The 13326-nt window shown below is 45.7% G+C and overlaps 1 protein-coding gene across 1 annotated transcript; it reads left to right on the forward strand.

Annotated features, from left to right (window-relative positions):
* The first annotated feature begins 8568 nt into the window (after positions 1–8568).
* Positions 8569–11084, forward strand: LOC130285187 (E3 ubiquitin-protein ligase TRIM39-like). The gene has a single exon (XM_056536505.1). The coding sequence runs from the start codon at positions 8619–8621 to the stop codon at positions 10170–10172; it is 1554 nt and encodes a 517-aa protein (XP_056392480.1). The 5' UTR covers positions 8569–8618; the 3' UTR covers positions 10173–11084.
* The last annotated feature ends 2242 nt before the right edge of the window (positions 11085–13326 follow it).

The following is a 13326-nucleotide window of genomic DNA, read 5'->3' on the forward strand; positions in this document are numbered from 1 at the left end:
CGTCACGCCCCCTCCCATAGACTTGCATAACGGGGGGGGGGGGGGGGGGGGTGATGTCACACGGGGGTGGAGTCCCACCATCCTTTTTTTTCTTTTCTGTTCCTGCCTATTGCCCATCTATCCCAAACCCCCTCACTGCCTTTAAATATTTTTTTTACTTCATTAAAAATGCCTTTTTGTCTGCCTGGTAGTGTGCTTACTTACCAGGCAGACTTCCCCAGCAGGCGCAATGTCACTTATTCCTGCAGCGGGCCGACTTCCGCCCTTAGTTCACCTATACAGTGTACCTCCAGGGCCGTCGTGCAAGGCCAAGGAGCCTGCGCGCGTCCTCTTTCTTCAAAGTGTTTGCTCCCGTCTGTCTGATTGACAGGCAGGGAGCGAGCGCAGCCTGTCTGAATTCGGACCGATGCCCGGCCGGGATCGGTCCAAATTCATCTGTGACGTCACAGCAGGCTGCAGCCGGCCACTAGGAGGGAGACCCCTAGTGGCCGGATTTCAAAATTAGGTGTTTTAATTACAAAAAAAAATAATTAAAGTATATTAGAAATATCGAACACATGGAGAAGGAGAAATGTCGGCACTGCCGCACTCACGATACTGCCGGAGTATACTGGATCACTGCACCGTCAGGTCCAAATGCCACAAATCCGGTGCTCAGTCCGCCATAAGCATAAGCGTAGATAACTTGAAAGAAGAGATCGCAGACGGCACTCACGGAATCAGCAAGAAGTTTTATTCGGGATCGCTGGTCCATGCAACAAGAACGCCAGGTAAGTCGACCGGTTTCGCGCTACGCAGAGCGCTTACACGTGACCTCTGAGGTCACGTGTAAGCGCTCTGCGTAGCGCGAAACCGGTCGACTTACCTGGCGTTCTTGTTGCGTGGACCAGCGATCCCGAATAAAACTTCTTGCTGATTCCGTGAGTGCCGTCTGCGATCTCTTCTTTCAAGTTATATTAGAAATATGTTGCAGTACTTCAGTACTACAACATATAAAAAAAAGTTCATGACAGCGCCCATTTAAGACTGTTCACCGTCTTTACTCTACACCAGTTAGTTTGAATAGGATGGGATGTAGGGAGAATACCTTCTGCCCGAAATGTCAAATGGAAAATGCTAAATTTACACATAGGATATGGAAATGTGGCCGGGTTGAAAAATTTTGGAAAGAGATATACAAGAAAATAGTTAGTTTCAACTTAAGACAGCAAATATAGGTCTGAGCCTGGAAAGATTGGAATATAGAGATCAAGTGTTTAAATTACAGGGTCTGGCTAAAATTATTATACTGAGACATTGGTTCACCCCAAAGGTGGAAGAATGGGAAGGTTTAGTTAAAAAAGTTCAGAAATATGAGATAATACACTTTTCGGGGAGTAAGAAGGAGAAGAAAATAAAGAGTTTATGGGCAATGTGGAATACGAAAGATACATGTCACAGTTGCTCAAAAAGGGGTGCCAGGTGGGGGTGGGGGGAGGGGTGTATATGAATATATGAGAATGTTTAATATGGAATGAATGTAAAGGGGTAATTATTTGGGAAAAAAATTATAAAAAAAAAAATCTCTATATTGATATTGCAGTCAGGATGGGATGGATTTCATATTCTTCTGCAGAGGAATCTGTGATCCTCGTCAAAACAAAAGCACCGAGTTATTGCTTATAGACTTTTAGCTTTTCATCCCTTTGTTTCATCTAATTTATAGAAGTTATATTCCAATAAGGGAGCTGATTCCCAGCTTTCCCTTTAAATATAGTATACAGTAGATCATATATATCTAACTATACTGTGTGTTAAAGGTTCTTACCCAGAGTCATGTGAAATGTGTTAGTTAGAAGTGGGCGGAATGTTTTATTTATCACTTCCGCATTTTTATATCAATAAATTAGATGTTGCTCATTCCTGGTATCATATGATGTGAAGTTCTCTCTTACAAAGTAATATACTTTATATACTCGAGTATAAGCCGAGTTTTTCAGCACGATTTTTCGTTCTGAAAACGCCGTCCCTCGGCTTATACTCGAGTGAACTCTCCGCCTGTCAATCCCTTCATCAGTGGTCTTCAACCTGCGGACCTCCAGATGTTGCAAAACTACAACTCTCCCAGCATGCGCATGAACGTCCCTGTGCATCGTCGCCAAGGCAACGTCATTAGTCCGGGGCCGGCCCGGAGCAAGCGGAGAAGAGGGCCTCTAAGTGAAAATGTACAGCCCGGAACGACTAACCCTCCCCATCGGACTGTCCCTGCAGCATAGATGGCCCGGACCAGCTCCCCCTTCCTTCCCACCAAGGGGAGGTGAGTAGAAAAATAAAGGGGAGGGGTCTGGATGATGAGGAAGGCCCGCGCAGTGGTCTTCAACCTGCGGACCTCCAGATGTTTCAAAACTACAACTCCCAGCATGCCCGGACAGCCGTTGGCTGTCCGGGCATGCTGGGAGTTGAAGTTTTGAAACATCTGGAAGTCCGCAGGTTGAAGACCACTAGGGGATTGACAGGCGGTGATGATGAAGGGGGGAGATGATGACGGGGGTGAAAATGACAGGGTAATGATGACGGGGGTGATAACGACAGGGTGATGATGACGGGGGATGATGACAGGGGTGATGATGACAGGGGTGTTAATGACGGGGGTCTGGATGATGACAGGGGGGGATGATGACAGGGGTGATGATGACAGGGTGATGATGACGGGTGATGATGACGGGGGTGTTAATAACGGGGGGTGTTAATGACGGGGGTCTGGATGATGACAGGGGTGTTAATGACGGGGGTCTGGATGATTTCCCACCCTAGGCTTATAGTCGAGTCAATAACTTTTCCTGGGTTTTTGGGGTGAAATTAGGGGCCTCGGCTTATATTCGGGTCGGCTTATACTCGAGTATATACAGTACCTACTATCTGTGTATGATAGCTGAACTAACCTTGTAACTGATATTATATTGTGACATAATTGCAAACGTCTGACTTGTAGATAACTAGTGTAAGCTTATAATGCTTTATTAATAATCTTCATATATTAATGTAATCAATATTAATTTACATATATCAGTGTTTATTTACTCATTTATGTTTACTACTAATGTCTGTATATTATTTTAATATATTTCAATAACTTCCTAGCATTACTGTCATCTCAGATCATGAAAAAGAACTGAACATTTTTCCCTCAGCAGAACAGGCCAAGCCTGGCCATAACACCAAAAGGGCCGCCTGTGCCAATCCTGCTTCTGCGATAGAGAAAAGAAGTCCTACCATGCGTTCTGTCCTAGTCCATCCCCTGAGGAGGGACCACAACTTCTTCTACATTTATTACCAAGTCTGCAATGGTAAAGCTGATCAAGGACTTTCCAGCCAATATCCTATTACCTGCATTAGGCCACGAAGATTTGCCACTTCACAAGTAACAGGCCCATTGCCCCTTCTTCTTGTCGCCCTGTGTCTGGTTTTCCTGCACCCACCCCATCTTGGGCCCCCAACTTCCACTAGCCAACCACAGCACTAAGGTGTAACCTAGGGGAACCGGCTCCACACTAACACCAAGTGCAGGCCCCTTATTGAAAGATTGGTTGAGCAACATTCGGGTCAGTCTAACCACTAAAAACCATCAGTGCCATAACTAAGCCCTCTGTAGTGTCTCTAGTGTTGAGGAGAACTACAAGTACAAGCAGACTCACATCATCTTAACCCGTAGGTTATCACATACAGGGATTCAAACTACTGGAGCAAATTATGTACCTATTGAGAGACCAATCTGCTCCTCCTCAACCACACTACTTCTCCCACCAATCCACATACCTACCCAATTTACAGTGCCGGAGTCACCAAGGGGGCATTAGTATTATTACTGTTGGGTGTACTATAGGAAGTAAAATGTTTCATGTTGTTTCATGTTGCCACCTCTAGTGGCTTGTGACACTCTTTCAATGCCAGAAACAAAAATACCCGTAGCATCTCCACTCCGAAATGACGACTTAGGTAGGAAACTGCGCTATCTTTGACCTCCACTAGATGGTGGTGAAACCTAATTTCCAAGGAGTTGCTTGTATGACCTACGTACTAAAAATTACAGATATTACAAGTAGCAAATATACTACATTACAGGTATTACAATTTACAATTTACAATTTATTCCATATACTAACTTTACTATGTCAACATGGAGATTTAAGAAAGCCAGGTCTGCTTATCTACATGATATAATTTCATCCACAATATAAATTAGGTAACATAATAAAATAAGAAACCTGTGCATCTTACCAAGAGTATTTATAATTGTACTTCTGGATAAAGGAAAGATGGCTGCCTGGGTTCCATGGAAATTACTATAGCTACAACCAGTGATCAGGGAAGAGAGGACTATGGGACTGTGAAAATATTCCCACCAGGACTTTTCATGGCTCTGCCTCTTCAGGTAGCTCCTGTCTAGCTGTGTGTCCTTCTGTGATGAATCTTGTGATGCTTCTGTGATGCCTCCTTCCACATGCTGTTAACTCATCTTAAACATCCACCTGAACAACTATAATGTCATCCAATGAAGACTGGGTGGCTGTGAGTTACATGACTAGTTACATGACTGACTTTAATGACAGACAATCAATTATTCACTTCAGTAGAATCTCCCATAAGCGGACACTTACGAGAAAAAAAAAAAGTGTTTGCTATTGGGAAAAAAGGCTCAAAATTCTTTCTGAATGACCGAATACTGTCAAATAGAAAAAATAGGGATACATCAGCTCACTGCACCAGACCAGACCAGGATACCTTATGTCCGAGGGGTCTAAATGAGAATATAGATAACATATATTGACCCCGGCAATCCGCAAATGTGCCTCAGGATGGCACTGGTACCCAGTGCCATCCTGAGGCACATTTGCGGATTGCCGGGGGTCAATATATGTTATTTATATTCTCATTTAGACCCCTCGGACACAAGGTATCCAGTTTAAAGAACTAAAAAGACTCTCTTCTACTGAGATGTTCAAAACTTTCCTCTATATCCGTTGACATTTGTTCCAGGATAGTGATCTTGAATACAGAAAAATCCACAGGAATCAGGTCCAGTTAATTGGATGCGCTCAATCCTTATTAGCTTCTCTACCCTAAGCCCATAGTCCATCTAAGCGCCTATCAAATAATCATCATTATGCATTTTTGTTGATAACCATTTACCCCCTCTATAACCTATTCATTAAGTGCACATTTGACTTGTCCCTTCATATGTTTCTGTATGTTATCCATCTGTTATGTTATCCATCTATTCATAATAACCATTTACACATTTCACAATCTATTCATTTAGTTGATACATTACCTGACTTCCCGCACGTTCTTGTAGACAATTATGAATATTTTTCCATCTAACGTACGACAAGTTCTTTGCGCATGCGCGTTCTGTCTGCTCGTACCGTGCGCTTGTGATAACTAAGGAGCCTTTCATCTATTCTCACTTCACTCGAGGCGTATTCTCTATATATTCTCAGGTCAGTTCAGCACCCGCTCCTTCTTTTTATCCAAGTCACTGTCACTCTATACAAGTACCCTATACATATATGGCATTTCCTTTTCTGTATTTTTTTTTTTAACACTTTAATAGTTGCTTATGTGCTATATACTACATCCTTTTGGGTCTTTAAAGTATAGGTTATTTTAACTGTTTTAATTGTCTTACATCTTTTAATTACTAGTATGGGATTATAGTTATGTCATAACAGTGCGTCCAGAGCCCTACCGCATCATCTGCTATGGCGCCTGTTTTCTCTTTTAAACAGTCCTATTTGCGCCTTGTTTTACTAGCCATTGTACACATTGAGAAAGATACATATAGTATCATAGTTACATATAGTTACATAGTTAGTACGGTTGAAAAAAGACATACGTCCATCAAGTTCAACCAGGGAATTGAAGGGTAGGGGTGTATCGAAACGCGTCTGTGTTTTACAACCATTAAATATTCACTTACTGACCACCCTATCGTCTTAGTGTGTATACGATCACTGGGGTCTGCGCTATTCCCCCGTGGGACATCTACTGCTGCATACATGGGACAGGAGCATCCTGCACCTCTCAAGCCCGGCCAAGCGGCATCCCCGTGGTTTATATACACCTGCTCTGAAAGTGTTGTGTCTTTAACACAATGCATTAAGGTGAGCCTTATCCTTTATCTATCGGAAGAATCACCCCTGTGAAACGCTACTAATCTATGGGAAGCTCTGCTTTCTTTTTTGTCTCTCTGCACAGCTCTTCCCTACTGTGTCATGCTTACTGCATCCTCTCTCCTCTCTCTAATGCGGTGGCCACCCAGGGGACTACTTACGGGGCTGGTGAGGAACAGTTTATAAGTTAAAGGGGTACTCCGGTGCTTAGACATCTTGTTCCCCAATCCAAAGTATAGGGGATAAGATGCCTGATTGCGGGGGTCCCGCCGCTGGGGACCCCCGTGACCTTGCACGTAACACCCCGTTAAAATCAGTCTCCGGAGCACGTTCGCTCCGGGTCTGATTACTGGCGATCACGGGGCCGGAGCATTGTGACATCACGGCTCCGCCCCCTCAATGCAAGCCTTCCCTTCATCCACCCATACCCCTTCCCTTAATCCTCCTGTACCTTTTCCCTTCATCTACCTATACCCCTCCCCTTTATCCACCCATACCTTCACTTAATCCACCCGTACCCCTTTCCTTCATCCACCCATCCCCCTCCCCTTTAACCATCATTACCCCCAGTACCCCTTCCCTTCATGCACCCGTACCTCTACCCTTCATCCACCCATACCCCTTTTCTTTCATTCTCCTGTACCTCTACCCTTCATCCAACTGTACCCCTCCCCTACATCCACCCGTACTCCTTACCTTCATCCACCAGTACTCCTTCACTTCACCCACCCGTACCCCTCCCCTTCATCTACCCGTACCCCTTCCCTTCATCCACCCATACCCCTCCCCTACATCCTCCTGTACCCCTCCCCTTCATCTACCCGTGCCCCTCCCCTTCATCTACCCATACCCCTTCCCTTCATCCACCCATACCCCTCCCCTACATCCTCCTGTACCCCTCCCCTTCATCCACCCGTACCCCTTCCCTTCATCCACCAGTACCCATTCCCTTCATCCTCCTGTACCCCTTCCCTTCATCCACGCATACCCCTTCCCTTCATCCTCCTGTACCCCTTCCCTTCATCCACCCATACCCCTTCACTTCATCCACCCATATCCCTTCCCTTCATCCACCAGTACCCCTTCCCTTCATCCACCCATACCCCTTCCCTTCATCCACCAGTACCCATTCTCTTCATCCTCCTGTACCCCTTCAGTTCATCCACCAGTACCCCTCCCCTTCATCTACCCCTACCCCTTCCCTTCATCCACCCATACCCCTCCCCTACATCCTCCTGTACCCCTTCCCTTCATCCACCCATACCCCTCCACTTAATCCACCCGTACCCCTTCCCTTCATCCACCAGTACCCATTCCCTTCATCCTCCTGTACCCCTTCACTTCATTCACCATTACCCCTCCCCTTCATCTACCCGTACCCCTTCCCTTCATCCTCCTGTACCCCTTCCCTTCATCCACCCATACCCCTCCACTTAATCCACCTGTACCCCTTCTTTTCATCCTCCTGTACCCCTTTCCTTCATCCACCCATACCCCTTCACTTCATCCTCCTGTACCCCTTCCCTTCATCCACCCACACCCCTCCCCTACATCCTCCTTTACCCCTTCCCTTCATCCACCCATACCCCTCCCCTACATCCTCCTGTACCCCTTCCCTTCATCCACCCATACCCCTTCCCTTCATCCTCCTGTACCTCTTCCCTTCATCCACCCATACCCCTTCACTTCATCCACCCATACCCCTCCCCTTCATCCACCCATACCCCTCCCTTTCATCCACCCATACCCCTTCCCTTTATCCACCCATACCCCTTCCCTTTATCCACCCATACCCCCTCTACATCCTCCTGTACCCCTCCCCTTCATCCACCAGTACCCCTTCCCTTCATCCACCTGTACCCCTCCCTTTCATCCACCCGTACCCCTTCCCTTTATCCACCCATACCCCTCCCCTACATCCTCCTGTACCCCTCCCCTTCATCCACCCATACCCCTTCCCTTCATCCACCCATAACCCTCCCCTACATCCTCCTCTACCCCTTCCCTTCATCCACCCATACCCCTTCCCTTCATCCTCCGGTACCCCTTCCCTTCATCCACTCATACCCCTCCCCTACATCCTCCTGTACCCCTCCCCTTCATTCACCAGTACCCCTTCCCTTCATCCACTCATACCCCTTCCCTTCATCCTCCCGTACCCCTTCCCTTCATCCACCCATACCCTTCCCTTCATCCACCCATACCACCTCCCTTCACCCATCTCCTTCCTATCTTGGTTGAACATGTGGATGGACGTGTTTCTTTTTTCCAGTGTTCTAACTATTTGACTTCTCTATCAGTAAAACTCAACTAGATCCACATAGGCTTTTATCATTTCTTCCTCAAGGTTAATCAGCAGTAAATACAATTGCTGAGCTGAAGGGGTTAATTCTTCTGTAGAATCTCTCCGCCCCTTCTCATTTAAAGTCACTCTTTAGGTTTCGATTCTTGGTCTTTCATACTACGATGGCGTCTGCTGATCCGAGGGACGAGCTGAACTGCTCCATCTGCCTGAACCTCTGTACAGATTCTGTATCCCTGATATGTGGACACAACTTCTGCCACTCGTGTTTTGCTAAGGAGTTGAATACATCACATGGGTCTAGAGGTTTCCCCTGTTCTACCTGCAGAGCTGAATATCAGGAGCGTCCTCCCCTGGAAAAGAAGAGGAAGCTGGGTAACATAGAGCAGCGTTTATCTACATCTAACGTGGAGGAGACCCGAATCTTCTGTACTTACTGTATAAAGTCTCTTGTCCCAGCTGTGAAATCCTGTCTGCAGTGCAAGATCTCTCTATGCGATGACCACCTGACAGTCCACAACAGGACCATGGATCATATATTAACAGAACCCACCAACTCCTTTAACATCAAAGAATGTTCCATCCACAAGAAGGTTCTGGAGTATTTCTGCCCACAGGACGCAGCCTGTCTCTGTGTGTCCTGCTGTCTGGCTGATGAGCACAAGGGGCACAAGATAGAACGTCTAGTGGATGCTTTTAAAAAGAAGAAGAATGATTTGGGGAAATATCTAAATGAGCTAAATCCACAAAATGCAGAAATTCAGACAAAACTTCAGAATCTCAATAATCATAAGTGTAATATTCAGGAGAAAGCCTCTGCAAAGAAGAAGAACACCAGTGAGATATTCATGGACCTTAAGATGCAACTAGAAATGGCAGAAAAGAAAACATTGAGAGAGATCTCCAGACAGGAGAAGATTGTGTCCAAGATATCTGATCTGATCAAGAAGCTGGAAGTAAAGAAGGACGAGCTGTCCAGGAAGATGCGTCACCTGGAGGAGATGTGTAATGTCACCGACCCTATAAGACTCCTACAAGAAAGTGACATTACAGTATGTGGTCAAGGAGATGGTGCGGACACAGACGAAGATGGAAAGATCAAGTCTGAGGATGACCTGGATGAGGTTCTGATCTCTATGACCTTGCACCGATCTCTGAGGGATAATTTCACCAATGTAACATCACAGCTCGGGTTCCAGGTTCCAGACATATTGTTGGATGAGAACACTGCAAATAGTTTTGTAAAGTTATCAGAAGATCTGAAAACAGCAACAGAGTCAAGAGATAAACAGAACAGACCAGAATCATCCGGAAGGTTTCTAGATTACTCCCAGGTATTAAGCAAATGTGGCTTCTCCTCAGGAAGACATTACTGGGAGGTAGAGTGGGACAAAATAGGTGACTGTATCATCGGACTATCCTATCCCAGTATTAAAAAAAAAGGACGACTATCTGGTATTGGAGATACTGATAAATCTTGGTCTTTGATTATGGATACAATATGTAAATCATCACACAACTCACTTCAAATTCCTCTCAACATTCAGCCAACATGTCCAACACTTGGAGTCTTCTTAGACTACGAGGCCGGGCGTCTGTCCTTCTATGAGCTGTGTGACCCCATCAGACACCTACACACCTTCACCGCCTCCTTCACTGAACCCCTACATGTTGCCTTCTACATGAACAAAGGAGCCTCTCTTACAATAAGAAGCTGAGGCCATATCACATTATACTGATGTCATTTCTGGTCCCATAGATATCTCACTATATAGAGATGTATGGACAGGACCCTCTTATAACACAATGCATATGGCGGCTCCCATGGGAAACTTCCATGGAGATCAGATACAATATTAATCCTGAGCTAGATAGAAATGTTGTAGATGAGTTTCCTACAAATTGACATTATTTTCTGAATCTTGTATGACAATAGGTGACTGTACTCAAATGTATAGTGATGGACCCCGTGGGATTATTATCACATTACAAGTATACATAGAATGATATCTTTATATTTACTGTCCATAACAGGATAGGTTTGCTAGGTGGTTTTGCTCCTGCTCTGGACAGAGGTGTCAGCAGAGAGCACCGTGGACAGAAAAAAAAAATAAGAAATCCAAAAAGAAAAGAAACTTTCTCTGTAGTATATAGCAGCTAATAAGTACTGGAAGGATAAAGATTTTTTTTAATAGAAGTAATTTACAAATCTGTTTAACTTTCTGGCACCGGTTGATTAAAAAATTTTTTTTTTCCACCAGAGTACCCCTTTAAATGAAATAAATTGTAAAATAGAGCCCTTGCTTCAAATACATGAGTTCTATAGCTCTATTTATAAAAATCTATAAAAAATATAGCAGTAAACTCGATCACAGGGCCCTTGTGAAAGAATAGACAAATAAACATATACAACATCAAGGCCATCAGCCCCCTCCCATAGACTTGCATTGCAAGGGCGGGGTGAGACAAAGGATAGGGGATAACATGTCTGATCGTGGGGGGTCTGGCTGCTGGGGACCAGTCATCCGGTGCACTGAGCAAACTCCACAGCTGCCACTCCCCACCATTTATGTCTAGGGACAGAGTACCCCTATATTAATAAAGCATTATAAGCTTATATTACTTAACCCTTTTATATTCATATGTAATCAATATTAATTTATATATATATATATATATATATATATATATATTTGTGTTTATTTACTGATTTATGTTTATTACTTATAACCAATAAATCTGCAGATTTGTCTAATACCGTTATATTATTTTATTATATCGCAATAACTTTCTAGTGTTACTGTCATCTCAGATCATGAAAGAGAACTTAACATATCTGAGAAAAAGTTGTCTCAGATGTGATTTGTATCTATTATATTTTTCTGCAATTTACCAGGTGATTTTTTTTTTAAATAATTTTTGCTTACCATATTTCATAAATGAGTTATGAGTTGTAAAAATTACTGACAGGAAGGATTGTTAAAGGGGGTCTTACCTAAAGGGGGAACACCATCTATAGAAGGCAAACTACCTACAGGGGGTCCTTACTAAAAGGAAACTATAAATACAAGGGTCCTACCTGCTGAGGAGAGGCAAAGTACCTAAAGGCCTACAGGGGGCAAACTACCTACTGTAGAAAAAACTACCTAGAGGACTGCTACATGTTGGGGGTGGGGGAAAACTACCTACAGTTGGAACACAACCTAAAGGGGCAAATTATCTACTGGGGGAAACTACATACTAGGGTGTGAGAAGGTGAAAGGCATCGTGGTGGATGGGCAATATGGGTCACCAAGGTAGAAGTACTTGGTGAAGTAAGAGCCGGTATTTAGTCAGTGTCTGTGCTGTGATGCAGACTGACACTATGGCCTTAGTATGGCTGGAAGGCCAATCCGGGACGGCTCTTACTGGGAATGACCAAGTGCAGGGTGGGGGTCATTCCCCATGATCCAGGCCGCCTTTTGTTGGCCTTAAAGGCAGCCTGCTCCACCAGCTCAGGGGGATTTGCTAGTTGCAGCTCACACTGCCAGAGAGAGCTGAATGTGGAGTTCTTCCCTGTGTTTGCTCCAAGGTTGGAAGCTGGTGATCAGCCTGCCTGGAGGCCTGGAAAAGACTTGCTTGATGCCGCATGGCATGGACTCAGGTGTGAACAAACACCTAAGGAATACAGGTGGACTTTTGTTATGCTTTCCTTTTTTCTGAATTTAAAGACTGTTTTTCTGTGTGCCAAGTGTGAATAAAACACTGAACTTTGATTTGAAAAATACTGCTTCCTTGCCTGCGCTCATGGAGGCCAACTTGCAACAGCGGGAGACCAACAGGCACCAGCAGGAGGCCAACCAGCACCAGCAGGAGACCAACCAGACTACTACAGCAGGTGATGGTGCTTCAATCTGCAGCGACGACCCGGACCACCCCTGACGCCCGGAAGGCTGTTCGGATGACGATGCCAAAGATGACCCCCACGGATGATGTCGAGACCTACCTGGCGGTCTTCGAAAATGTGGCTGTGAGGGAGAGGTTACCCCGGGACAAGTGGGCTGAGGTCATCGCTCCATTCCTGACATCCGGATCTCAGCAGGCATATTTTGACTTACCCGATGACCAGGCTGCTGATCATGACATCGTCAAGGGTGAGATCTTGGCAAGACTGGGGGTAAATGTGTGGGTCCGGGCCCAGAGAGTAAGGCAGTGGGAATATAAGCCAGCTGAGCCTGCCCGGCCGCAATATTATGACTTGTTGCAACGGCTGCAGAAGTGGCTACAGCCAGAGGTCCTGAGTCCCACTGCCATGCTGGACCATCTCCTGGCCGATATGTTCTGGAGGGCTCTGCCTCACACCCTCCAGAGCTGGATTGGCATTTCCTAGCAACGCACTGGGTATGGTTGACCTCGTAGAGAGGTTCGAGGCCACCGTAAGACTGCAGGAGGGGGCGGTTAAACCCAGGAGGTCCCCACCCTTGCCCAGGTGCCTGGAAAACCCTAAAAGCCCCACCTCATTGCTATGCTGGGACTGTCACGAACCAGGTATGTTAGGGCTAATTGTCCCCAGCAGCAGGAACCAATGGACGCAAACTATGCACTCCGGCCATCCCTGTATGCCCAGAGACTGTGGATACTCAGGTCACCTCCACCAGGTGAAGGTTGGAGGTTGTGTTGAGGAGGCGTTGTTGGACTATCCCACCACCCTGGTGACCGTGGCTACCAAGTTACCACACAAACTGATTATTGGGAGAGACATTCCAGGGTTTGTGTTTTTGTGGCCCCAGATAAGAGCTCCCCAGACCTGCGAGGCAGGGGTGTCCCCCAATAGACTGGCCCTACTCAGGGGTGACCCCTGAACCCAGGGAACCTGAGTTGGAAGCAACCACA

This window comes from Hyla sarda, chromosome 8, assembly GCF_029499605.1.
Source record: "Hyla sarda isolate aHylSar1 chromosome 8, aHylSar1.hap1, whole genome shotgun sequence".
Lineage (NCBI taxonomy): Eukaryota > Metazoa > Chordata > Amphibia > Anura > Hylidae > Hyla > Hyla sarda.